This window comes from Malaclemys terrapin, chromosome 4 (genome assembly GCF_027887155.1).
Source record: "Malaclemys terrapin pileata isolate rMalTer1 chromosome 4, rMalTer1.hap1, whole genome shotgun sequence".
Taxonomy (NCBI): domain Eukaryota; kingdom Metazoa; phylum Chordata; order Testudines; family Emydidae; genus Malaclemys; species Malaclemys terrapin.
The window spans coordinates 37805577-37832050 of record NC_071508.1 but is presented as its reverse complement, the minus strand read 5'-3'; the positions used below and the strand labels follow the sequence as shown (position 1 = coordinate 37832050).

The following is a 26474-nucleotide window of genomic DNA, read 5'->3' as shown; positions in this document are numbered from 1 at the left end:
ATAAGCTGCAAGGCTGTGAAGTTACATGGCTTTTCTCTTTTACACCACTAGATCGCCGTCCATTTTAAAAGCTGAGCTGAGCACTTGCTTTCATTTTTTCCATGATGCCTGTCTTCTGCTTGTGAGAGTGCTGGAGCTCAGGCAAAGACAGACTGGAGTGGAATTAAACATCTTGTCAATGATCCTTGGATCCTGAATTTCAGAAGGAATTGGTTACAAATAAACAACATTAAAGCTGAAATAGTATTTCAACAAAAAATGTTTCATTGTTAAAAAAGTAAAAATAGGTTTCCATTATAGACAATAATAAAAAGCCCAAGACTTTCCAATGACAAGAGTTCTTTATTTCCATACTTCCTAAAGCAGTAAAAATAAACCTAGTCCTACTAGACCAACAATTGATCATGACAAGCAGGGAGCAATTTCTATGGTGTTTATCCGGAGGACCGTCTGTGGCTGCACGATAACTGAAAAAGAATGAAAGAAGAAAAATAAGATCATGCATTAAAGTCAATTAAAGTAAACACTAAGGCCCGGATTTGTAAAGGTATTTAGACACTGCTGTTCTCAGTGCTGCAATGCCTAACTGATTTATGAGCCTAAATATCATTTTCAAAAGAGATTTAGGCATTTAGATATCTAAATCCCCTCAACAATCAAAAATGAGAATTAGGCACCTACATCAGTTAGGCTTTGTGATGCTGAGCACAGCAATGCCTAAATACCTTTAAAAATCTGGACCTAAGGCCATGTCTACACTAGCAGGCTTTTGCTGACACAGTTATGTTGATGCGGGGTGGGATAAGGTGCGATCCATGACCCACACAGCGGTGCCGGCAAAAGTCCCACATGTAGACACAGTTATACCGAAACAACTGTGCTTTTATCAGCACAGCTTGTGTCACTTGAGAGAGCTGGAGTGGACTACACCAGCAAAAGTGCAGTTACACATAGGTATAACTATACTGGCAAAGCCTTCTCGTGTAGACAGGGCCTGAGCAAAGGTACGCGCATGAATGGTGAGCTCCTGTGAGTGTGTGTCAGGTTTTACTTCTGCCCAATATTTCTACCTCACTGTTTTTTCCTGTTGATAATTCAGGAAGAAACTCTACAAGTGCCTCATTCACATGGTAATCAAAGCCTGGTTCAAGATGCTGTTTAGACTTGTTAATATCTGTGGATAAATATGCAAGATTAGAGGCTGTTGAACAAGAACTGCAACACTTCCTTGTGTTGAAAGCAGTATTTTAAACGGTCTTTTAGTCAAGGAGTGTCAGAAAGTGGAGGAAGGAAATAAGGTCACTTTGCTCAGAAGTCAGGACTTGTGTACCTTGCCCATGTTGCTGTGTTGTGAGCCATCAGGGCACTCCTCTGGGCACTGTGTCCCTGTGCTGTGAGACACGAGGGCACTGTGTATGGAGCCCATAGCCCTGTGCTGTGTGTCAGCAGAGCATTCCTGTGGGAATTGCGTACCATGCCTGTGTCCATACTCTGAGCTCCAAGGACATTGTGTAGTGGGACCATGTCCTTGTGCACTGAGCCAGGAGAGCATTGGGTACTGAGCCCATATCCCTGTGCCATCAGGGTACTCCTGTGGGCATTGTATACCATGCCCTTGTCCGTACTCTGAGCTGCAAAGACATTGTGTGCTATGCCTATGTCACTGGGGTCTGAGCCGCCAGCGCATTCTGTACCGTTCCTGTGGCCCTGGGCCATGAAGGCAGTGGGAAGTGACGGTGCTATATTCTTTTCATCTTACTTTTCTTCCTTTGATAATTGTGTCTTTTCCAAAATCTCATGTTAATTCTTGGCCAAGATTCTGTTTTTTCGATAACTGTGGCTTCCACACGGACAAGATCTTTCCTTAAAAATAATAAAAAAAAAAGAAACAGAGCGTAACTAATGACGTCCTCCTCTAATCAATGGGCAAGCTCCCTGGAAGACTATCACAAAGTAATGCATCTTTCTGACAAAACCCTGTCCTGTGGGAACTGCGAGGTCCCCAGCTGCTGAGTGGGTAAATCCATCTCAGCTGTGCCCACTCGCAGGCTTTGCACTAAAGAAACACAGGATTGACTATGCAAGTCTTATCAGGTAAGTGCCACACTACTCTGTAGGGCAGTACTTCTCTGCCTCACTGGGAGGGAGTTAGAAATGTCTGATGCTGGTAGAGTAACAGTGGAAGACTGCAACGACACTCAGAGCTGGCAAGCCCAAATTCCCAGTGCTGTGAATGCCTGTAATGAAGCCTGATGAACATGGCGCTTTAAAAAAAATCTTGTATTTTCCCCTTGCCTTAAAGTATAGTAAACCTTCAATACTGGGCTCAGACTAGTTGGCAACCCTTCTACAGAGCTCTTCCTTCGTCATGACCAAAGCTGTTCCCCCTTCTACAAAGCAGCAGAGACAGCAATCACTGGCATATTGATTTATAGACTGAAGGATAAATTATTCTAGCATGACTTACCGGAGTATTGAGTTGGTCCTGCTTTGAGCAGGAAGTTGGACTAGATGACCTCCTAAGGTCTCTTCCAACCCTAATCTTCTATGATTCTATTCATAGAGAAGACAATGGACTGTTCACCTGATAAGAGGAGCAGGACTTGATCCGCTGTGTCCAATAATGTGACTAATAGGCCACCGCTCTCTGACTGGTTGTGTGAGCTTGCATGAGTCATTTCACCTCTCTTTCTCCTCCCACCCTTTGTCTGCCTTGTCTATTTATTCCTGGGATTTCAATCTCATTTAGAGGAGAAGTCCAGATATAAATTCAGGACTTCATGCTCTCCTAGATCCAGAATGGATCTCTCACAGAAACCTGTGGGAGGCTTGCCAAGAGATTATTAAGAGAAGAATATGGTCTTAAATGTCTTGATTCTGTAACCTATTGCCACAGTCAGCATCACTCAGTGATAAAATCTTTCCCATCCTCCCTTCTCTGTGACAGATATTCAGTGCAGCATGGTTTCTAAAGCTCCCATTTCACATGAGCTGGCATGCAAGGCATTCTCTCTCGAAATGGCAGTGAGTCAGCGAGCAAACACAAATGGAATTCGGCACTCAGCGACAGCTCACACACACATCCTTGGACTCTGGAAGCTACTGAGAGGAGAACTATTGATCAAGACCACTGAGGCATCCCCTTTTGGAAGACTGCCCTGGAATCTTTAACTGCCATCTAAGCGGACAGAAAGTATGGCGATTTAAGGTCCACACCGAAGAATGAGCTACCTGCCTGAGCAACTGTCCTCTCTTTCATAACAAATCAGCCTCATTTTAGGGCAGGAAACCCAGGCCAGTGCTTTGGGAAGTTCTGGTTGTAATGAATGGTAGTGGTGGAAGATGCACTTTTTCACAACGCTTTGCACCAAAACAGCATTAAAAGCTCATTATTGAGCTGCCTTCACCGCCGGAGGACACTTAAAGAACATTTCCTTGACAAATGATTCTGTCTGCACGTAAAGAAAAAAAACAATCCTCCAATAAGATAATGAAAGGGCCAAAGGCTTTGAAACATTTACCATCAGTATTAACATATGCCCTTTGGGAATACAATATTTATAAGAGATTGAATTCTTAGAGGAACGAACACACACACACACACACACACACACTCACTATCAGCCTATCTGCGTATTCAGCAGCCAGCCACAAATACAGTTTAATATACATGGCTACTGGCCACAGCTGAATGAGCTACAGAGCAGAGTGTGACCCGGCAAAAGGATGTACTTCACAGCTAGCACAATGGTACCCCAATCACAGTTAGGGTCTCTAGGTGCACGTAACAGCAAGGCTAGAAAAGAAACCAGCAAAGGCAAAGAAAAGCAGGGTACAGGGGTATTTTATGAGAATGTCTTCCTATTAGGGAGCTATTCTGCCTGACCCTGTGCCCATTGAAGACAACAGGAAAGCTAGACTCCCGCTTGCCTCACTACTGCAGGATTAGCAAGTCCGTGCATGTAAGCAAGTCCAGTCACTAACACTAGCAGCTGTGCTGTGGAATCACATGGAAATAATCGACCCTCAGAAGGCAAGATCAGTGAGGACAGAGTGATTCAAACACTAAAATCTGTGGGCTGTTTTAAGCAAATAGTCGTCATGATTTTAAGTAGTGCAGTAATTGGCTACAAGCCACCAATAGAGTGGTGGTGGAGGGAAAGCTGGTCCAGAAATCAGCCTTTGGTTATTGCCAGGCCAGGTGTCCTACCGCTCATGGGCTTTACTTGTGTTCAGCCAGAGGTGTTATGCTAGGGAAATATCTATACAAACCTATGTAGAGAACTCCCTTCTCTAGGTGCTGGATACATACTGTCCCACAGGCATGTGTACTGAGCAACAGTCACACACATACAAGCAGACCTTCCAAAATGCTATTCTTGAGCACACCCAGGTGCCAAGAAGCAACTTCTGTCTGCAAGTCAAGTTTCAAAGCTATCTGACCCAAGCTGTGGGTCTAACTACAGTGTGAATTTTGCCCTGTGTTGAATCACTCATTAGGGCTGAATGTCTGAGAGACTGAACTCTTCAGGGAAGGGACTCTCTCTCTCTCAATAGGCATCTGTATAATGCAGAGCAAAATGAGGCCCAAATCTTGAATCAAGGCCTCTTGGCACTACAGCAATATAAATAATAAATAGTAATGGTTTATTAAACTTCTCAGCTGTTAGCATTATGCAATCACAGAGGTGAACTCCTGGTGCCCCTGAATTGAATGATAAACTCCCACTGACTTCAGTGGGGCCAGAATTTCCAGATTAGGTTTTTCTAATAAGGAAGAGGAATTCATACAATAACTTCCTATATCCAAGTTGGAGTGAAAGTGATTGTTACTAAATAATGAATATAATCCATGCAGGGGACGTCCCATAAGTATCAAGATGCTTACTGATGACAATCTTTATATCATGCCCAGGAGTCTCTTTCCTGACAGGAGGCAGGTGAATGTCAACATGGCTTTTTTTGGGGAAAGAGGCAGTGTGGCATCGTGCCATCTGGCAACCAGGGGTCTGTAGCCTTGGCCAACCTGGGCAAGCAGACAAGAGGAATCCTTGTGTAAAAGAGCTGGCTACGTTACTGGAAAGAAATCTGATCAACAGCATCTAGGGTCAGAGTAAGCTGAGCTCTTTGCCTAACACATGAACCATCAAGGACGCCATGTCCCCTTTACTTAGGGTTAAATTACCTTAGGGTGTTTTGCAATGGTTCGGAGCGTAAACACCTCACTGGAAAATAGTGAAAATGCTGCTATGATTTCTGGGTCACAAGCATTTCCCGTTGCAGCTTTGGGGGTGTACAATACTGTACAAGTTATTAAGCTAAGGAAATGACAACTGCATACCACTTAATATTGCTTTTGCATAGAAATGCTGGACAATAAGGGGTTGCAAAGAACAAGGCAGACCACAGACTTGGCGCTTGGTATGGGCTACCGGGAGTGGGAGGAGAGAGACATTTTGTTTTGTTTGAAGATGTTAAAGGAGTGTCACGTTGGGAGGTATCTGATTTCTACAGAAAATTAAAACGACCATCTGTCTAAAAGAGAACAAGTTTCTACCCGCCACCAAGTCTGATCAGGGAACGCAGCTGAAATGGACTGCACTATGCCGACACTGGCTCAGACATTCACTTATGTGTTGATTTTTAAGCCAATGGAAAACAAAAAGTCTTTGTATTAATCCAAGCTGTTATCTATCCTCCAAAACACTTGTGGCTTAGGGAGAGTAGGGAACTATGCACAAATATTACAGCCTACACCATCTCTAATAGGCAGTGCTCTGTTTTCCTTTGTCTCATATTATAGTGGTGGGCAGCTTGTTCATATGTCAGAGTTTCCCCAGAGCCCTAAAAGAGAGGATGGGACACTACACCACATTTCTATTTCACACGCATTTACTCTCCTCCACTACCCTTAACGCAGTGTAACCTAACACTGAAATGAAACAGTTTGGGCTGCAGTCAGTTACACTGCCAAAGCCTCCCCACTTTTGAGGAACATACAGAGACCAAATGATGGCTCCTCCTCTTCCCTAAAATCTCCAGGGAAGCTCTGTATTTCAGTGTGTGCCCAAAGGCTAGTGCACAATTATAGCTTTGCCAGGGTACTGTCATGCTGGCAATTAATTAGCAGAGTTTAGGGCACTGCACAGAAAGATCTGCATTGCTAGAGGAACATTCAGTGGTGCCAAAAACATGGACTGTTTGAGGTGACTCACAACTTACTCAGAGGGTACGTCTTCACTACCCGCCGTATCGGCGGGTAGCAATCGATCCCCGAACACGCTCACCGTCGACTCCGGAATTCCACCAGAGTGAGTGGCGGTGGCGCAGTCGACGGGGGAGCCATGGCCATCGATTCTGCGCCATGTGGACCGCAGGTAATTCGATCCAAGATACTTGGATCGATCCCCCCCCGCAGTGTAGACCAGCCCAGAGTCTGCAAAATCTGAGCTTTCTTTGCAAGATATTAAGTTTCTAGCCCTCCTGTTTTTTTGCAAAAAATTCCCCACAAATGTGAATGCTGGTTCAATTCCTCTGGTGGTAGCAGTGTCTGGAGGCCAGAGTACACAAGGCTCCTGTGGGTCCCAGTGTTTCAGGTCTAAAATGCTGGCAGCCACAGAAGCCCTGTCTACTCTAGGGCTCCCAATGCTGCTAGCACTTCTGCAGCTGAACTGACGATAGTGACTGTGCAAATGTTTTACAAATACTCCCTTGGATAGACGAGGATATGGTTGCAAAGAAAACTGTCCAGCCAAGAACAGAATGTGAATCAATGCAACGTTGCCTTCCTGATTATGCATGAACACAGCCTGAAATAAAGGCTCTGAGAGGTGTGAGCTCCCTCTCCTCTCAGTTCATTTCACTGGGGTGTTAATGCTAAAGCCTAACATTGTCATGCAACACAACAACATTAACTATTTCGCTGCTGTTCACTGTAGCAAATGAGACGAGGAAGGGAGTGGGAACGAAGCTGATGGGGAGGCATGGAAACGGAGGGAAGCTGCAGGGAGGACGTAGACAGAGCAGAAAAGAGGAGACACTCAAAGACCAGGTCTATGCTACACGCTTTTGCCAACACAGTTGTGTTGGTTAGTGGTGTGATTTGCGACCCCACATAGCTGTGCCAGCAAAAGCCCCAAGTATGGACACAGTTTATACTAGCAAAACCACGCTTTTGCCGGTATATTTTATTTCACCAGGGGGACTGGAATAAGCTATCCCAGCACAAGCGCAGTTTTGCCGGCATAAGCTGCATCCACACTAGGAGTGCTTTGCTGGTATAATATGCCTGAAAAGCTATACCAGCAAATCACTCTCGCCTAGACCTCGCCAAGGACAGGAGAGGAAGGAGGATGTGGAAGGAAGGAAGTTTAACTCTAAAGGGAAGTGTATTTACCCAATACGTGATGCTGGATATGACAATAAGGCACTTAAATAATAACAAGAAGTGTGGTTATTACATACAGCACCCAATCTTTCAACCCTTGATCTTTGTGCATATCAACCTGTGACATCAGGGAGAGTTCTGCTGTGGGCTGAGGAACGTACATAGTCTGGGCCATAATTAAAAATGCAATTTGGCCCAGTCCATGGAATGAATTTGCCTCCCCTGCTTAACACATTCTGCTCTGAGAAGCCTCACAGGCATATTTTACATTAAAACATTTGAAGTGAAAAAATATCGCTGTAATCATCAGACTGTTTCCTATTTTTAGTACAATGAGTAACAATAATAATGCTTTACAGTTCTACCATCTGAAAATCTCAAAGCACATTGGAAACATTGATGAATTTTGTCTTGAGAAGTGGCCTGGGAGATAGACAGAGCCAGGAATAGGGGGCACTCGTCACAAGACTACCCTTCCTCTCTCTGAGAGAATTTTACAGTCTTTAAGTGTATTTAAGAGTAAGATGCCTCCACGCTGCCCCAATCAGCAGGCTCTGGATTGGGAAGTGGGATTCACTTCCTCATCCCATTAATATGTTACAGCCTTGTTCCACCCTTAACTATTTTGCTCTATGTTACTAGAAGAGCAGATTTAGTTCTAGGATTAAATGAGTCTCACAGATTTAGGAGCCTAATCCCTTTGATGTGTGCACCTAACTCCCCACAAATGCTAAGCAAGGTTACACATACACAACCCCCCCAGCACTGCTTGCAATACGCTGCGTAGACTTCTTGTATGTCCCCAGCCCTGGCAGGGCTGAATCTTGAAAGCATTTCACTCGGCAGTCAGCTGATTTGGAGATAGACACACTTTATAATAACCTTTCTTACCCCAGAAGTGGCTTTCCAATAAGCGTGAAGTCATCGGCACCAACCAGCAAAACCTGGAGAGATTAAATTATGCACTTGGGTCACTTGTCAGTGGTCACAATGTAATTAGAAACAGTATTATCGAAACTTTACAAGTATCCTAGAGGCTTGTGTGTTGGAAAATTTGCATTTTTATGAGCTTCAAGACTCAATCTGCTGCTGAAAGAGAGCGACCCGCCAAGAAACAGACCCATTCAATAAACACTCTCCCAGGCAAGGGCTAGATTTATTCTACCAGAGCATGTTTTACGAACATTCTACACACTAATCAGAGCCTCTAACCCCTTTGATTTCATCTGCATTTGTAAGACAATGGAAGAAAAAGGCAGAGAAAAAAATAAAGACCGTGAATTTCCAAGATCTTCATGCCAAGGCCTATGACCACAGTTGCTATGATCACTGGAGTTTTATAGCAGTTGCTATGCATTCCTTAGGGAAATAGCAACATTTTCATTCTTCTTCTCTCTGCACACTCAGATGGGTAATAAACAAATAGATATCCAGGGTAGACTCATGCCATCTACTAGTCCTTTGGTTCAGGGGAATTTAAATTGCCTGCTTAAGTAAGAGAACAGGCAGCACCTGCAGTCAAGACTTGGACAGACTGGGAAGTATTTAAAACACATAGGGTTTTTACAGCCTATTTCTTTTCCCCACTAACTGTACTGCAGCAGTTAAAAGCGATGCACATATAACTGGGGCTTTTGTTTTTTGGTTCAGATAGACATTTGTTAGCAAACACCCGACAGGATTATGGTCTGGATTTACTGGAAGATTAAACATAAATGCCTGACTTTCTTCACCCTGACCCAGATCTCTGCACACTCAGCAGGCTGCTTCCTGCAATCGCCTATCTCACACAAGGAGTCACCAGGCAGCTGCCAGAAAAGGTGCCTAGATATCGGGCTTCAAAGCAACAAACTTGTAGAAAAGTGGTCTCTATCATACCCTATTACACTGCAAATAAATGCTTGGCTATGATGAATAAAGATTAATCCAGTGTAGCCTCACTGCATGGTATTTCATCCAAGGTTTGGATTAATGAGTCTCTGTGAGGTCATTTAAATGTTAGAAGTGGATTATATTGGAAATATCTAACCAGGAGCCCACAATTATCCCCTCTATGCCATCCTCATCCACAGATACAATGAACATCATGGAAGCTTGGGAGAGGAATCAACTCTTATGTCACTTTCAGACGTACAGTCTCTTTTGGGCAAATTGCTGCGTCAGCTGATTAGTGTTGTCAATCCCAAGACAACAAACTTTTCTTGGGCAGCCTGTCTGGGAATGACAACATCCAACAGAGAGATATTTACGATTTTGGACAGAATGGGTAAAGCAAACTGCCTGTCTTCCCACACAGAGGGAAGAAGCCTGAAATCTGCAGAGCAATTCAGTCTCTCTCTCTTTGGTGCAAATCATGCTAACATTGTCAATATGAGGGTAATTAAAATCACAGCAACATGAAGGCCTTGCAAGTAGCTACAGTTAGAACTGGAGTTTCTGCAGATTGAAGGGGAATATTCAAGACTTCTCTGAAATTGATTTCTGAGTTCTCAGGGAACTTTTTCCCATTTATGATGCCACGTTGGGAAAGCTGGCCTCTATCCATGGCATTTCTGCTAATGAGCACAAAGAATAACAACACATCCTTGTGGTTAGCACAGAACTGGTGGGGCTGAGCAATATAAACATTTTCTATGGAAACACATCCATGATATTAAACCTTACAGAGGGCTACTGTGGCAGGGGAGAGCAAAGGGACACCAGTTTCCCATAATCTGTTGTTTATTTATTTTTATAAACAGCCAGCTCCCTCTTCCAGCCCTCAGCGCAATCTTAAATACCACAACATTCACTAACCCCGCTGAGTGAGTCAGTTTTATTGCCTTCCATATGGGTGAATGGAGTTTTCTTGACTTGTTGGTCAGGAAGGGGGACCCCTAGGGTTTTATGAAACAATGAAGCAGGCACAGTGAACAGTCAGTAGGTGGCTCAGATCATTTGGTCAGTGACCTCTTGTTTCAATAAATGAATAGAAGTCAACAGCTTTTCCCAAGGATGAAATAGATATACTTTCACTCCAATTGCATTAGCTGAGGCAGCCCAGAGAAAGAACCAAAGCCACAGTGGGCTGCGTGGGTGGGGAATAAAGTCTGACGTCCGTCACAAACAATAGCTGACATAAGCGGGCTGGGAGTGCTCGAGTTAATGTACATAATCCTGAACATCGGGAGGGTTTTACCTTCTCCAGTCGGATTCGGTCTCCACATTCAGCTGGCAGCATGTTTTCCATTAAAATCAAATCTTCGCTGGTTACCTTCCACTGCTTACTGGCAAAGTGAACCACAGCAAAGAGCCTTCCATACTGCCCAGTGGCAATCATCTCATTCACCTTTTGCACGACCTCTGTTAACAAATGGTGAGTTAATAAGTAAATCAGGGATAGGCCACAGTGAGAAAAACCAGCAGAAAAGGCTAGCTGTTCAACACCAACACATTTTGTCCCTGCCACCCTCCCATAGACGCCATTATCTCAGTAGTAGTCCTACTTAGGGTTGCAGAGATTGGCTGAACAGTGATAATGTTTCATAAGCATGCACCGTATCTCCCTTCTTGAAAGACTGAAGTCTTGTCTATACTTGGATTTTACCTGCTGGACTGGCTGAACCCATACAACCCCCTAATGTAGACCTGGTTTACACTGGTGCAGCTTATATCGGATTGTTGAAGTCTGAAATATTTGTTTAGACACCACTGGAATGCCCTATCCCGCAGATCCAAGGTGTTCCATAAGAGAGTGCCCCACTCTGCCTTCGGTGCATCCTGCAGTGTACAGGAGCCATCCCTTAAATCCTGAAAACATTACAAAATTCACAGGGGCTGAAGGAGGGCTCCAGTGTACTTTGTAAGGTACACAGGGCTCTGCAAATTGTGCAGGAATTGGGGCTCCACTATACTTGCAAAGCCCAAGCTTGAGATCTTGTGTATTTCACAAAGCAAGCAGGGACCCTTCCTCAACCCCTTACTGTATGCTTCCCAGAGAAGTTATCCATGCGCATTGCAGCCTTCCTTAGTTATGCAAAATGTTCCACACAAGCAAAGCACACCATTTTTTAAAGTCATAACTCAGTCAAATCAAATTCTGCCTTTATGGGAACACTCAAAGGCACTTCCTAATGAGGGTTATTTCCCTGTCAAATTTCAACTTTCTACCCTCAGGCCTTTCAGCTCTCAAGCTGTTCAGAAAATGAGTATTTTTTATAATAAGGAAAAGTATATTCTCCCCCTCCTTGTGCTCAAAAATAATGGACACAATTTTACTCAGAATTTAAACAAAAATTCCATTTCAGAAAGAAATGAAGAATGGAATGTTTTACCCCAAAAGACACACACACACACAAAGTTACGAGCAACTGAAAACAGGGAGCTAGATGGAAACTATTATGCAACCTTAATCACAGAAGTCAGTGCCACTCCCACTACAATTAAGCAAGGAGCTTATGTTATGGTCAGAACATATTGCACATAGGAACAAACCAACTGTCCATGTGGTCTAGTATCCTTTGAGTCACAGTTATTAATAATGGATGCTTCAGAGATGGAAGTGTGATCCCCAGCTCCTTTTCATTATGACCTCAACTGCACTTTGTGATATTGTTGGGTAAAAAAATTTCGTGCCTCAAGATCGTGAACAGCTTATTCTATTGTGGTCAAAATTTTCAAACATATGTGCCTTAAGTTAGGCTCCTAAATCTCTACTTAGGCTCCTAAATAAAAGTAGGCTGATTTACTGTAATGCACTGTGTGACACTACACCCCATATTCGTCATAGTAATATTATTATGATATGATTATGGCATAATTATGCTGCATTTTGTACAAGATGGGTCATGTAAGGTGTCATAGGAAAAGTTATGATTTGCCAAATATGATTAACCTATTTGTGTGCATGTATCATTTCTGTATCTGAAGTTATAAATATTTATTATGTATCTGTATTTCAAATTTGGTTACACCTGAGTGACACCCACTAGGCAAAATGCTTCCAGCCTAGATAGCTGGCTGTGAAGGGCTTATTCAGGGTAATGGGCCGTTAGGAGAAACAATGGGCCTTAGGAGAAGCTCATCTCCCACCCGGTGAGCTTTCCTGAGAACGCTCCAGACAGCCTGTAAGTAATGACTGCAAGGGCATGTGACTAGACTCCATGACTCTGGACTCCATTTTGGGTACCTGTATTTTTCCACAAACTGGTCTGGGAACCAAGTTTGAAACAATGGGTTCCTGCCATATGGAAGGCTATATAAGGCAGGAAGTGACATCATCTATTGTCACACAATAGATCCCCCACAACTCAACACCTGAGAGAAGCTCCAAAAGAAAAGGACTTGGAATGGCGGTGGGGTGCCCAAGCTACAAAGCAAGGGCAGCTTGTGCCTTGAGAAGCTGCAAGCCTGCTTGTATTATCAGTCAGGGTGAGAAATTGCTGATTCATATCCAATCTTTCTAGTATCTTAGGCTTGGTTTGCAGTTTTGTTTATTTACTAGGTAATCTGCTTTGATCTGTTTGCTATCACTTAAAATCTATCTTTTTGTAGTTAATAAACTTGTTCTATGTTTTAATCTAAACCAGTGTGCCTTTGACCGAAGTGTCTGGGGAAAATCCCAGCTTGGTTACCACAAGCGTGCATATTCCTCTCCACACTGAGGGAGAGGTGAACTGAGTAATAAGTTCATACTGGCCGGGGTTTTGACCAGGACAGGATGGTACAGCTCTGGGGTCTTAGGCTGGGGAGGTGGGAGTTATTTTGGCTGCAGCCTCCCTATTGTTGGTTCATGCAGTGGCTGGCCAAAGCCATGCAACTGCAGCTGGGTGTGTCCCTGCCTGTGAGAATGCTGGTGGGAGAGTAGGACTCGGAGCGGTCTAAAGCTTGTCACAGCACCAAGGTGCGAGAGGGAGCCCAGGCTGGCGAGTCAGAGGGCTCAATGATACCCCAGTTCCAGGTGGTACCCTGTCACACACCGTACTAGCATCCCCCATTGAAGTCAGTGGGATTTGTACATGCTATTTATATTCAGAAGCCTATCTTCAGATATTTATATTTGAAAATTTTGGACTATAATTTTATCTGAGCTGAAACGACTGCAGTTTCATGATTGGATCCTTAAAAAAGGAAATTCACATCAACCAATGCTGCCATTTTATCGTTAATAGTCATCTGCATTTTTGCAGAACAGGGAGTAATCTTACATAAAATATCTGACCATTTCCAGGCAGAACAGAGGGAAAGATTGGCAGGTAGAACTCAAATGCTCTTATGGATGTGAGTTGAAGTCAGAGCTGTAATATTCTGAGCTTGCTCTGGATGGGCAAGCCAGTTGCTTTGGAAAGAGGCCTCCTGGACACGTTGTATGGAATGACACGAAACCATGAATATCTATGAGGTGGTGAAGCCTGGAAATTACAATGGCTCAAAGGCAGAGCCCTGTGCAAATCAGACCCAACGGAAGATTTGATATATTTTACCAAACAGTTCAATACTTATTTCCCCCACTGTTGATATTAAAAATTTATGATTCACTGTGTCAACAAACAGTACCTGCGGGACAAACACTTTTCTTCATTACATTAATTTGTCACCTGAGCAATAGTGAGTGGTGCAGTGAGCAGAATGAAAACAATCCAGAAAAGGAGGTCCGGAGTTGAAGGCTCTTTTGCAAGTTGCCGATTATCCATGCAGTTATTTATTGATATTTTATCCCTCCATTGCAGAGTGAACATACATTAAATGCAGCATCCCGTTAAGTTAACTGGCCCTAGTAGACAGCGCAACAGCTCCCTTCTCTAAAATACGCTGGGTGGAATGAGACAAAAACATGAAGAAGACTGAGAAGAACAAATATCCACTCAAAAGATCAGGGATGTGCTGCCTTACAATCTTTCAGACTGACAATAATAGTATGGAAGTAGTGATGCCGGGCTCTGCAGCTGGAGACCTTTACCTGCATGGTACTTTGCCTCTTCTATTGGATCTGGCAGTTTGACTTCGGGCCACGGGGGAGAGGACAATGATGTTTTGGCAATAATTCTGTCAAAAATAAGGTGAGAATCAGCTATTACAAATATTTATTACCATGAGACCCAAAACATTAACAAAGATGAGAGTCAATAGCACATGCACATAAAATTCCTACAGTGAAAAGCAGGGCTGCTCTGCCATCTGCGGAGCGGAGGCAAAACCTCAGGAGTTACGGTTCTCTTCCTGACACAGCTCACTCATCAGCATTCAGGGCCTGATCCCCGCTGAAGTCAATCAGAAACTTTCCAGTCAATGGGCTTTGGATCAGCCCCTGAGCGAGTTAAAGAAGTTTTGGTTACTGATTTTCCTCACTCCAGTGTTATGTATGATGGTCACGGGATGTCTAACTAGATGAAGCAAGAAAAACAGCCTCTTCCCATAAGAGTCAGGATAAAGCTTGCTACAGTAAGAGGGCTTTTGATGGAGCAAAATTCCCATTCCTATCTCCCCATACTTTGTTCAACTCCCATCACAGCAACTGAGCAGCTGGCTCAAGATCGACCATATTAAAAGCAGGCCCAGTAATGAAATACACTGATGCATTCTGACGATTAGGGCACGAGTGGGCACTTTTCAAAGGTGTTGAAATTGCAGTCCGTTTGAAAAGGTTGTTTAACCACACACTGAAAAAGCTTTGTCTTGCTTCAGAGCTACTATTGCAAATTAAGAAAAGGCACCGTACTCAAACAGAAACAGTTGCTACCCCCAATGCTCAATGCAACTCAGCTACACAACAAAGTTCAGAGGACCCCAGAGAGCTTTGCTAGAAAGAAGATGAATGGCCCATTTGTCATCCCCTCTCCCCCCCCCGCACTCCCTGTATAAATAGTACAAGTTGAGGACAAGTTTTTTCTTCAATTTTATAATGCAACAAGCCAAAATGTGCAAAAATGACCTTTAAGAATAAGCAGTTTGAAGTCGAGCTGGAGAGTTGCGTAATAGCTTAAAATCTCCTTCGGCCTTTGCTACACCAGGCTTTAACTTAGCACTGTTATTGACACCATTGCAGCTACAGCTGGGAATGCTGGTGCACATAAAGCGTCAGGGGCCACCAGCAGCTTTTACCACCATGTTGTGTAGATGACATGAGACATGATCCCGCCCCACTGCCATTGACTTCAGTGGGAGCAAGAGCAGGCCTAGATTGCTTAAAATACTGGTGGCTGCCTGAAACATTGTCTACTCTCCCCGTTGCTGCACTGGTGTTAACAATGGTGGGGAGTATATCAGAAAACAACCCAGCACAGACGCAGTCTTAGAGGGAAAAGAAGGTCTAAGATAATGTCCCCAAATCAGCCTCAGGGGACTGGAGATTAATCACTCATGCACATTACTTGTCCCTCTCCAGGAGGACTATTTTTAAAAGCTCTTCTCCGCTAAATTGGTAATTTAGTGAGGGCCTTGAGAACCACAGCTGGGCTCTCTATACAAGATTATGGAAGTTGCTTTTTTTAAGCTTCCAGCTGCACATCTTGAATGAAGATACAGATAGCTGCTAACATCCCTCTTGGAAATTTCTGCTTTAATACAACATAGGGTATGAATAATGGTAAATTTTCAGAATGGAGAGGGATAACTAGTGATGTTCCCCAAGGGTCAGTCCTAGGACCAATCCTATTCAACTTATTCATAAATGATCTGGAGAAAAGGGTAAAAAGTGAGGTGGCAAAGTTTGCAGATAATACTAAACTGCTCAAGATAGTTAAGACCAAAGCAGACTGTGAAGAACTTCAAAAAGATCTCACAAAACTAAGTGATTGGGCAACAAAATGGCAAATGAAATTTAATGTGGATAAATGTAAAGTAATGCACATTGGGAAAAATAACTCCAACTATACATACAACATGATGGGGGCTAATTTAGCTACAACTAATCAGGAAAAAGATCTTGGAGTCATCGTGGATAGTTCTCTGAAGACATCCATGCAGTGTGCAGCGGCAGTCAAAAAAGCAAACAGGATGTTAGGAATCATTAAAAAGGGGATAGAGAATAAGACGGAGAATATCTTATTGCCCTTATATAAATCCATGGTACACCCACAGCTTGAATACTGCGTACAGATGTGGTCTCCTCATCTCAAAAGAGATATACTGGCATTAGAAAAGGTTCAGAGAAGGGCAACTAAAATTATTAGGGGTTTGGAACAGGTCCCATATGAGGAGATTAAAAAGGCTGGGCCTTTTCAGCTTGGAAAAGAGGAGACTAAGGGGGGATATGATAGAGGTATATAAAATCATGAGTGGTGTGGAGAAAGTGAATAAGGAAAAGTTATTTACTTGTTACCATAATATAAGAACTAGAGGCCACCAAATGAAATTAATGGGCAGGTTTAAAACAAATACAAGGAAGTTCTTCTTCACACAGCGCACAGTCAACTTGTGGAACTCCTTGCCTGAGGAGGTTGTGAAGGCTAGGACTATAACAGGGTTTAAAAGAGAATTGGATAAATTCATGAAGGTTAAGTCCATTAATGGCTATTAGCCAGGGTGGGTAAGGAATGGTGTCCCTAGCCTCTGTTTGTCAGAGGGTGGTGATGGACGGCAAGAGAGAGATCACTTGATCGTTACCTGTTAGGTTCACTCCCTCTGGGGCACCTGGCATTGGCCACTGTCAGTAGACAGGATACTGGGCTGGATGGACCTTTGGTCTGACCCTGTACGGCCATTCTTACGTTCTTAACATCTGAGCTGAGAGACTTTATTTAATCCAAAAGCCCTCTGTGAACATAAGAATAGCCTTATTGGGTCATAGCAATGGTCCATCTAGCCTGGTATTCTGTCTTCTGACAATGGCCAATGCCACATGTTCCAGAGAGAATGAACAGAGCGGGCAATCACTGAGTGATCCATCCTGTCGTCCATTCCCAACTTCTGGCAATCAGAATCTAGGGACACCCAGAGTATTGGGTTGCATCTCTGACCATCTTGGCTAATGGGATGGACCTATTCTCCATGCACTGATCTAATTCTTTTTTGAACCCTGTTACAGTTCTGGGCTTCACAACATCTCCTGACAACGAGTTCCACAGGCTGACTGTGCGTTGTGTGAAGAAATACTTCCTTTTGTTTGTTTTAAACCTGCTGCCTAATAATTACATTGGGTGACCCCTGGTTCTTGAGTTCTATGAAGGAGTAAATAACACTTCCTTATTTACTTTCTTCACACCATTCATGATTTTATAGACCCCTTGCATATCCAAGCTGAAAAGTCCTAGTCTTTTTAACCTCTCCTCATGTGGAAGCTGTTCCATATCCTTAATCATTTTTGTTGACTTTCTCTGTACCTTTTCCAATTCTAATGTATCTTTTTTGATATAGGGTGACCAGAACTGCACACAGTATTCAAGGTGTGGGTGTACCATGGATTTATATAGTGGCATTATGATATTTTCTGCCTTATTATCTATCCCTTTCCTAATGGGTCCTAACGTTGTTAGCTTTTTTGATTGCTGCTGCACATTAAGTGGATGTTTTCAGAGAACTATTCACAGTTACTCCTAGATCTTTCTTGGGTGTTAACAGCTAATTTATACCCCATCATTTGGTATGTATGTTTGGGATTATGTTTTCCAATGTGCATTACTTATCAGCATTGAATTTCATCTGCCATGTTGTTGCCCAGTCACCCAGTTTCTGCCGCATGTTGCCCTCGCCTCTGGGTACCACTCCCAAAGCTCCCATTGGCCGTGGTTCCTCATTCCCGGTCAATGGCAGCTGTGAGGGGCGGTGTCTGCAGGCGAGGGCAGCGCATGGATCCCTCTGCCCCACCCCAGGGGCCACAGGGACGTGGTGCCGGCCGCCTCTGGGAGCAACGCGGGGCCAGGGCAGGCAGGAAGCCTGCCTTAGTCCCATTGCGCCACAGGGCTGGTAATCCCGTGGGCTGGAATGAAAGCCCTGACAGGCTGGATCCAGCCCACGGCCGTAGTTTGCCCTCCCCTGTGCTAGACATTCTTTCCTGAGGAATCTCCTTGAGAATCCAGCTAACAGGAAGAACAGAAAATTATATTCGGATGACACTGGGTACCATTGATTGACTTTCCCTAAGGGCACTCAGCACTGACAGCCACAATTCAAAGGAATTGTCATCAGAGCTCAAACTGCCCAATCAATTTCTGTGCTGAATAGGCCTTCCCAGGAGGCTGATTTACTTTCTCTCTTAGGTGTTGCTACCTTACCTACTGGCAATGCCAAAATTGCTAACACAATGACAGCTCTAATGAAGTGGGTATCCTGGGGATGCAATGAGTGGCAGCAAACCCTCTGCTGCTGCCACAACACTGATGAATGGAAGCTCGCAGGGATATTTAAGCCAGCATCCATCAGTGTTTTCCTGTCAGCAATCTGAGTGGATTCTCTCTGCTTCACTCAAGACTGTCACTGTGGGGGATTCTTTGCCCCAACACTGAAAAGAATCCCTTGTTACCTGAAAAGCCCTGTTCAACTAATAGTATGTCAACTATATCGGCTGGTTTGCTTGGCCAAAGAAGGGATGACAGACAAGGAACTAGGACATCACTAGTGAAAATACTTATTTGCTATAAACTTCAGAGATGAGCAGCAATTAAAACTCTGCTCAAATATTTCAACGGTTTTAATTAGAAGATGAAAAGGTACATAGAAAATGCCTATATGCAATAAAATGGAAGTCAGACTAAATGATCAGAATGATCCTTTCTGGCTTTAAGAAGTGTGATTTTGGGTGGAAAAATTATCTGAGTGACCTTTGCTGGAGTTAGGAACCTCTTATGATCTCTCATACAAGTTGTGACACATTGGAAGGGTTGTGGCAACAGCTAACACCTCTGCTTCATGACTTTCTATGAAAGCTTTTAATTTGTTCCATAGAACAATGGAGGGAAAAGCATGATTATTCAAAAGGGCAATTCTTTGCTCACATACAATGCTTTTCACCCAGAGATCTCAAAGCACTTTACCAAAGAAGGTAAGCACTGATGTATACCCGCTTTGCTGAAGGGGAAACTGGTATAGAGAGATTATGTGAACTACACAAAATCATACTGAGTCAGTGGCAGTGGGAACAGAACCTAAGTCCTACTCCTCACAGCAGCTTTGTGTTTTGCTACGCAAGCCCCATCGTGGAGCAGAAAGCTTACCTTCTCCTGCAAATACTCTAACACTAAGTAATAGTTGACATCAAGAACCACTCTGCATATTCCAGTGTCTAAGGGTATCCTAACAGTTGCAGGATGCTTTAATTCAAAGAGACACACAGTTAAAATGCCCCTTACTTATTAAAATATTTATTCCTTATTAAGTAAGAACCAATGACACTGCAAAGACATTTGCGGAAAATAGTCTTTGATTCAGTATCATCTTCTCTTTTGAACAGTTAATGTGTCTCCGATGGGATGGCCAGAAAGGCATTGTATGACTACCATAAAATTGTCCCTGACATAAAAAGGGAGCAAAGAATTTCCTGAGAGCTCTGGTCAGTACTTCCCTGCGGTAGTTTCAATAGTTAGCAAGTGACGTGAAAATTACAACAAGCATTTTCAAATTCAAAGGAAATGCTAGACACTAGTAAAACAGGGTAAAATGAATAGTATGGGAGTTACGTTCAATCTACTTGGCAATGTCCATTAGTGCTCTTTAAAGTGCCTACATTTAACAGAAACACCAAGCAAACGTTATCAAAAAATTCTCAAGAACCATGCCTTTTTGGGCTGGCTCCATGGCCTAATGGCAGTGCCATATTCTGTGATGTAGGGACAGACTAAAAACCCTCTCTCTCAAGCACTCAAGACAAAGGGAAGGGAGTGCCCCATCTTGCTCTTTAGAACTGCAGAAATCAGAGACAGAAAATAATTACTAGGTCATATATTCCAGGACCCAGCACAGAGTAATGTTCTATTTCTTTAGTGACCCCTTCTGGCTAAAGCAAGGAGTAGCACTGACTGAAGCTGTACCCTGACTTGCTCAGACAGTTACAGGTACAGTAACTCCTTGCTTAACGTTGTAGTTATGTTCCTGAAAAATGCTACTTTAAGTGAAACGATGTTAAGCGAATCCAATTTTCCCATAAGAATTAATGTAAATGGGGGGGTTAGGTTCCAGGGAAATTTTTTCGCCAGACAAGACTGTGTGTGTGTGTGTGTGTGTGTGTGTGTGTGTCACACACACACACACACACAGTCTTGTCTGGCGAAAAAATTTCCCTGGAATCTAACCCCCCCATTTACATTATAATCTAAATGTTATATATATATATATATACACACACGCGCACACACACACACTATAAGTTTTAAACAAACAATTTAATACTGTACACAGCAATGATATTTGTATAGTTTGGTTGAGGTGGTGAAGTCAGAGGGTGGGATATTTCCCAGGGAATGCCTTACTGCTAAATGATGAACTAGCACTTGGCTGAGCCCTCAAGGGTTAACACATTGTTGTTAATGTATCCTCACCCGCTACAAGGTAGCATGAATGGAGGGAGGGGAGACAGGATAGCAGAGAGAGAGACACACACACACCCTGTGTGAGAGAGAGAGACGCGCATTGTCCCTTTAGAGTGGGTCAGCCTCCTTAAGTACATTGCCTTTTTAAGTAGATTAGCAAGTTGAGACAGCAGCTGCTGCCAGCAAGCTCCCTCGGTCCTGAACCCTGTAGTGTCCCCCCCTGTGGAAATAAGGTACAGGAGATGGGGGTACAGGAACAGGGGGGCTGGAGGGGGACACCCCGACTTTAGCACCCCTCTTCCCCACTCCTGCACAGCAAGCAGGAGGCTCCCGGGAGCAGCTCCAAGGCAGAGGGCAGGAGCAGCACATGGCATTGTGGGAAGGGACAGCTGAACTGCCGGCAACTGGTAGCCTGCTGGGCGGCTGCTGCACAGGGAACTTAGGGGAGCAGGGAGCTGATATGGGGGCTGCCAGTCCACCCTGGTTCCAAGCCCCCACCAGCTAGCTGCAATGGGCTGCTCTTTCTGCAAACAGTGGACAAAGCAGGCGGCTGCCAAACAACGTTCTAAGGGAGCACTGCACAACTTTAAACGAGCATGTTCCCTAATTGATGAGCAATGTAACAACGAAACAACGTTAATCTGGAGGACTTCAAGTGAGGAGTTACTGTAGCTCTAGCTATACTGGGTCACTGAAAGGGAGGGGGAGACAATAATGGGGAGGAGGGGAAGGGAGGGTCAGTATTTCAGAGGGAAGCAGAGGAACATGTTGACATTACCCTTGCTGTAGTGAAGTGCTTTGAGATCTCTCGCTTCGAACTGTAGACCACAACAGAGATGCTAATAAGAAGAGAGGAGAGAAAATTAAAAATAAGCAGTAACATTTATCAGTCCCTGGTAATTTAATGAGTAAGTATGAGCCATGTCAATTTCAGCACTGCTGGGAAAAGCATCACAATGCAGGAGACAGAAACAAGACACAGGACATCATAAATCAAGAACTCCTCCCTACTGCACAATATCCCAAGGGAGCAGAACAGAGACAGGATCACACTTAAACAGCATACACGGAATATGTACAGTAAGTGAGAGTGTCAGCTATAAGATTCCAAACGTGGATTGCAACAATTTAATATTGTTGTATTTATGCATAACATCTGTTTTGTCACCAAGATAGGGGAATGTTCCAGGGGTGTATACACAGTTGTGTTGCATCCTTCCAGTGCTGAACTATTACTTTAATGGATACGGTTAGGTGTATCCTTCCCTGCCTAGAAGACTCTCACCCTTCTAAGGCTGTGACAAGTTATATAATATTTGTAGGACAAAACAAGGTGGCTCTTTGCAACTTTCATTAAGCCTCACTCAGCTTCCCCACACCTGCATTTCCATGCATGCAAAGGAGAAGAGAGAGAGAGAACTGCAGATAACTCCAGTAACTCCCTGGCTATTCATTCTCCAAGCAGTCACTTCAGTGCCAAGTGAAACACAGGGAACCCGTGTAAGTGTAGAGGGCTTAAAGAAACCTTTCTAGAGTGAAAACAATGAGGAATCCTTGTGGTGCCTTAGAGACTAACAAATTTATTTGGGCATAAACTTTTGTGGGCTATAACCCACTTCATCAGATGTATGGAGTGAAAATACAGTAGGCAGTATAAATATACAGCACATGAAAAGATGGGACTTGCCTTACCAAGTTGGGGGTCAGTGCTAACGAGGCCAATTCAATCAAAGTGGATGTGGCCTATTCCCAACAGTTGACAAGAAGGGGTGAATATCTGATGAAGTGGGTTATAGCCCATGAAAGCTTATGCCCAAATAAATTTGTTAGTCTCTAAGATGCCACAAGGACTCCTCGCTGTTTTTGCTGATACAAACCAACACGGCTACCCCTCTGAAACCTTTCTAGAGTGGGGGGACCTTGGTTTTTCCATGCATACGCCTTGGCTTTCCCTAACTCCAAGTACCATCTCTCTTCTCTCAGACAAGCGGGCTGTAGAACAGCATCAATTGAAGAGATTAAAAAACAACAGAAAATTTGAACACGAAGATTGTTTTAAATGGCTAAATCAGGACTCTCTATTTACATCTAACTCTCTAGACAATGAGCAACTGAAATGGCAAAGGAAGAGTGGAATGGAGGATTATCATTAATGTGATCAAATATCCAGAGAGATTAATGAAAATCCCCTAACGGAAGGGTTGCTTTCTGATGGGCAATTATCATTTTAATTGCCTTTTTGCAGTCACAGCATTGGAGAGATTTTCTTTGGAAAGGAACTAGACCTGCACAATTGCTAATTAACAGGGAGGGCCTAGCCCTGGAAAACTGGGCTAGCAAAGAAGAAAGACAGCAATTGAACTTTATTAGGAGAAAAAGAAGCTGTCTCTGAAATTGTTTGCTTAACTAAAAGAAAGTGTTTGCACAGCTGACCTTCCAGAGTGCAATAAATACAAATGTCTGGAAAGGGCCCTTTACAACCAAATAAACATAACGATTCTAGACTGTGAGCTCTACTTTTGATTATTATTATTATAACCAACTGGTAGCACAAACCAAATGTAGGTCTGGATTTAAAGTTTGTGAGGCGGCCAGCTTATTCAGGTAATCGCACTTAGCTCTTTATATAGTGTTTTTCATTAGTAGATCTCAAAGTGCTTTCACAAGCACCCTGGTACTGGCCACACCTACAAGTTCAGTCATTCACATTATGAATGCTCTGGTGTGTAGCTCAACCTCTCCCATTTGATGGGATTGCTACCAGACTGCTGTCTCTGAACTTTGCTTAAGGGCTCCATATTTTATGACAAACTCTAGCTAGTAGAAATAATGAGGAGTCCTTGTGGCACCGTAGAGACTAACGAACGTATTTGGGCATAAGCTTTCTTGGACTAAACCCACTTCATCAGATGCAAGGAGTGAAAAATACACTCCATGCATCTGATGAAGTGGGGTTTAGCCCACCAAAGTTTATGCCCAAATAAATGTGTTAGTCTCTAAGGTGCCACAAGGACTCCTCATTGTTTATGCTGATACAGACTAACATGGTTACCCCTCTGAAATCTAGCTAGTAGGTCTCTCAAAAATGTGAAGTGCCACCTCCTGTTGGCTGCTGTGAGGATGGTCACTGCTACTTTACTCCTTATCAGCCCCTCTTTATGTCTTGTTCCCCTACAAAAATCTCTGGTGCTTGCCTCTGCTGCACTTCATAGTTTTTCGGAGGGCAGCAGCATGAAACTGACATAATTCTTGACAATTTCACTGAGGCCTACAGAGTTCTGAATAGCAAATAAAAAACCCAGCCAGAATATTTGTTAATTTTACTCTGCTGCTGTTAGCCAAGGCTAAGAATCAAAGTCTGCCTGCAGACTCAGGAAGATAATGGCACTGGCCTATATTTGGAAGGTAATTAGGGCTGGACACTTTTTATTTTAGATGAAATCATAAGTTTTTTATAAATTGATGGTATAGATCTCCTCTTTCACCCACCCAAGCTTGCTCAAGCCGTGAGTATTATAGTGATTCTGGCAGAGATGTTGTGCCTGTCATGCACAAATGCCTATGGCAGGACCCAACTGCTATGTGGTCCCCCTACGAGTGACATGTATGGGCAATATGCGACTGCCTTAGTCAGCAGATTTAAGAATCAGGAAATGGTGCTGATATCTAGCTAGTCTGCAGATTTCACCAGGGTATGACAAATAATATATGCATCTGTTCAGCTGATTATCCATTGTGACCCTCAAATGCTTTTCAGAGTCATGGCTTCCCAGGACAGAGTTCCCCATCATGTAAGTATGGCTTTCATTCTTTGTTCCTAGATGGATGACTTTACATATGGCTGTATTAAAATGCACATTGTTTGAGCCCAGCTTACCAAGTGAATCGGATTGCTCTGAATTAGTGACCCATATCTTCATTATTAACCACCTCTCCAATCTCTTGTGTCATCTGCAAATTTTATCAGTGATAATCTTATGGTGTTTTTTTCCCCAGGTCATTGGTAAAAATAATGTTAAATAGTGTAGGGATAAGAACTCATCCCTCCACGACCCCACAAGAAACACACCCACCTGATGATTTCCTGTTTACAATTACATGTAAATTAGCCAGTTTTTAATCCATTTAACATATACTATGTTGGTTTTGTATCATTCTAGTTTCTTAATGTCATGTGGTACAAAGTCAAATACCTTATAGAAGTCTATTACATCAACATCATTTCCTTTAGCAAACGGTAGCTATCAAGTTTTTGTACTGGTGCAATTATTTCAGTTAGGGATTTTTTTTAAATTAAAGTCACACAAGTACACTCCCTAGTGTGGACACAATTAAACTAGCATAAAGGGATCTTACACTGATATAGCTTATTCCCCTTCCTGTATGGGAATAGCTATGCTGCTATAAAGCACCATTATAGGGATACAACTGCATTCACCCTAAGAGAGTTTTAACTATACTGGAATGGTTAACATCTTACAACTTTCCAATGTAGACAAGTCCTAACATGTTTGAAGCCCTGCCAGCTGTCATACAGTTAAAGGTCAGAAGGGACCACCAGACAGTTTGTACACCACAGGCCACCAACACCACCCAATACTCACACACGAAACCCAACTGATTAGACCAAAGTATTACAGCTCACAGGAGACTAAACTATTATGTGCCACAGGCAAAGAACAGGAGGACCAAGGTGCACCATTCCCTGAGGCCCCCGCAATGGCAGGGAAATTATTAAGTGAGATACACCCTGATAATCCCGGTAAGTTAACTGCACCCCCACACTGCAAAAGAAGGCAAAAAAAAAAAAAAAAAACCAACGGCAACGGTCACTGCCAATCTGACCCTTCACTGATGCCAAGGCTGGAAGGGACCATTGTGACCATCTAGTCTGGTCTCTGTCCTGTGTGACACAGGCCCTAGAACTTCCCCAAAATAACTGGTGTGTGTGTGTGTGTGTGTGTGTGTGTGTGTGTGTGTGTGTGTGTGTGTGTGTGTGTGTGTGTGTGTGTGTGTGTGTGTGTGTGTGTGATATTCCACCGCAGCCCCACACAGGGCAATCCGCTAGCCCCTGAGCATTAGCGCCAGAGCGAGCCAGCGAGAGTGCCCGTCCCGACACTGCTAGCCCGCGCACTCAGACTGTGAGCTCCTTGGGGCAGGGACTAGGGTGACCAGACAGCAAGTGTGAAAAATCAGGACAGAGATTGGGGGGGGGGGGGTAATAGGAGCATATATAAGAAAAAGCCCCGAATATCGGGTCTGTCCCTATAAAAACGGGACATCTGGTCACCCTGCCACGGACGGACTTTTCCTCCTGGGTTTGCAGCGCGCCCCGCACCGGGGCTCCGGTGGCAGTAACATTCATACCGGGTTTGCCCATCAGGGCAGGGCCCTGGCGTACAGAGGGGCCGGGCCCTGGGTGCAGCTGACCCCGTGTTGACCCCCCCGGAACCACAGCGCGGGTGGGGAGCAAAACCCCAGAGCGCAGCCCCCTTCCAGCGACCGCGGGGCCCCTCCGTCGGGTCTCACCTGCCGCGGGGCCCGCCCGCTGCCGCCCCGGCCCCAGGAGCCGCCCGCAGGCCGCCGCCATCATCCCGCCCGCCGGAGCCGGAAGCCCGGGGAGCCGGAGTGAGGACGCACCGGGCCGG

At 43.9% G+C, this 26474-nt stretch overlaps 1 protein-coding gene across 1 annotated transcript; it reads right to left on the bottom strand.

The window, feature by feature from the left end:
- Nucleotides 1-322: 322 nt before the first annotated feature.
- Nucleotides 323-26439, bottom strand: MRPL21 (mitochondrial ribosomal protein L21). Its single transcript, XM_054026057.1, has 7 exons — nt 26356-26439; nt 21605-21665; nt 14325-14410; nt 10566-10729; nt 8279-8331; nt 1760-1863; nt 323-467 (listed from the first exon to the last, which is right to left on the bottom strand). Exons 1-7 carry the CDS (start codon nt 26417-26419, stop codon nt 403-405), a joined length of 597 nt encoding a protein of 198 aa, XP_053882032.1. The 5' UTR covers nt 26420-26439; the 3' UTR covers nt 323-402.
- Nucleotides 26440-26474: the final 35 nt, after the last annotated feature.

Excerpts from the sequence above, each read along its gene's own strand:
- MRPL21 (XM_054026057.1), bottom strand. The coding sequence starts at position 26,419 with ATGATGGCGGCGGCCTGCGGGCGGCTCCTGGGGCCGGGGCGGCAGCGG. Across the intron at positions 21,666-26,355 it reads GCGGGCGGGCCCCGCGGCAG|CATCTCTGTTGTGGTCTACA; the intron begins GTGAGACCCGAC and ends TCTTCTTATTAG. Across the intron at positions 468-1,759 it reads CAATTATCAAAGGAAGAAAA|TTATCGTGCAGCCACAGACG; the intron begins GTAAGATGAAAA and ends ATTCTTTTTCAG.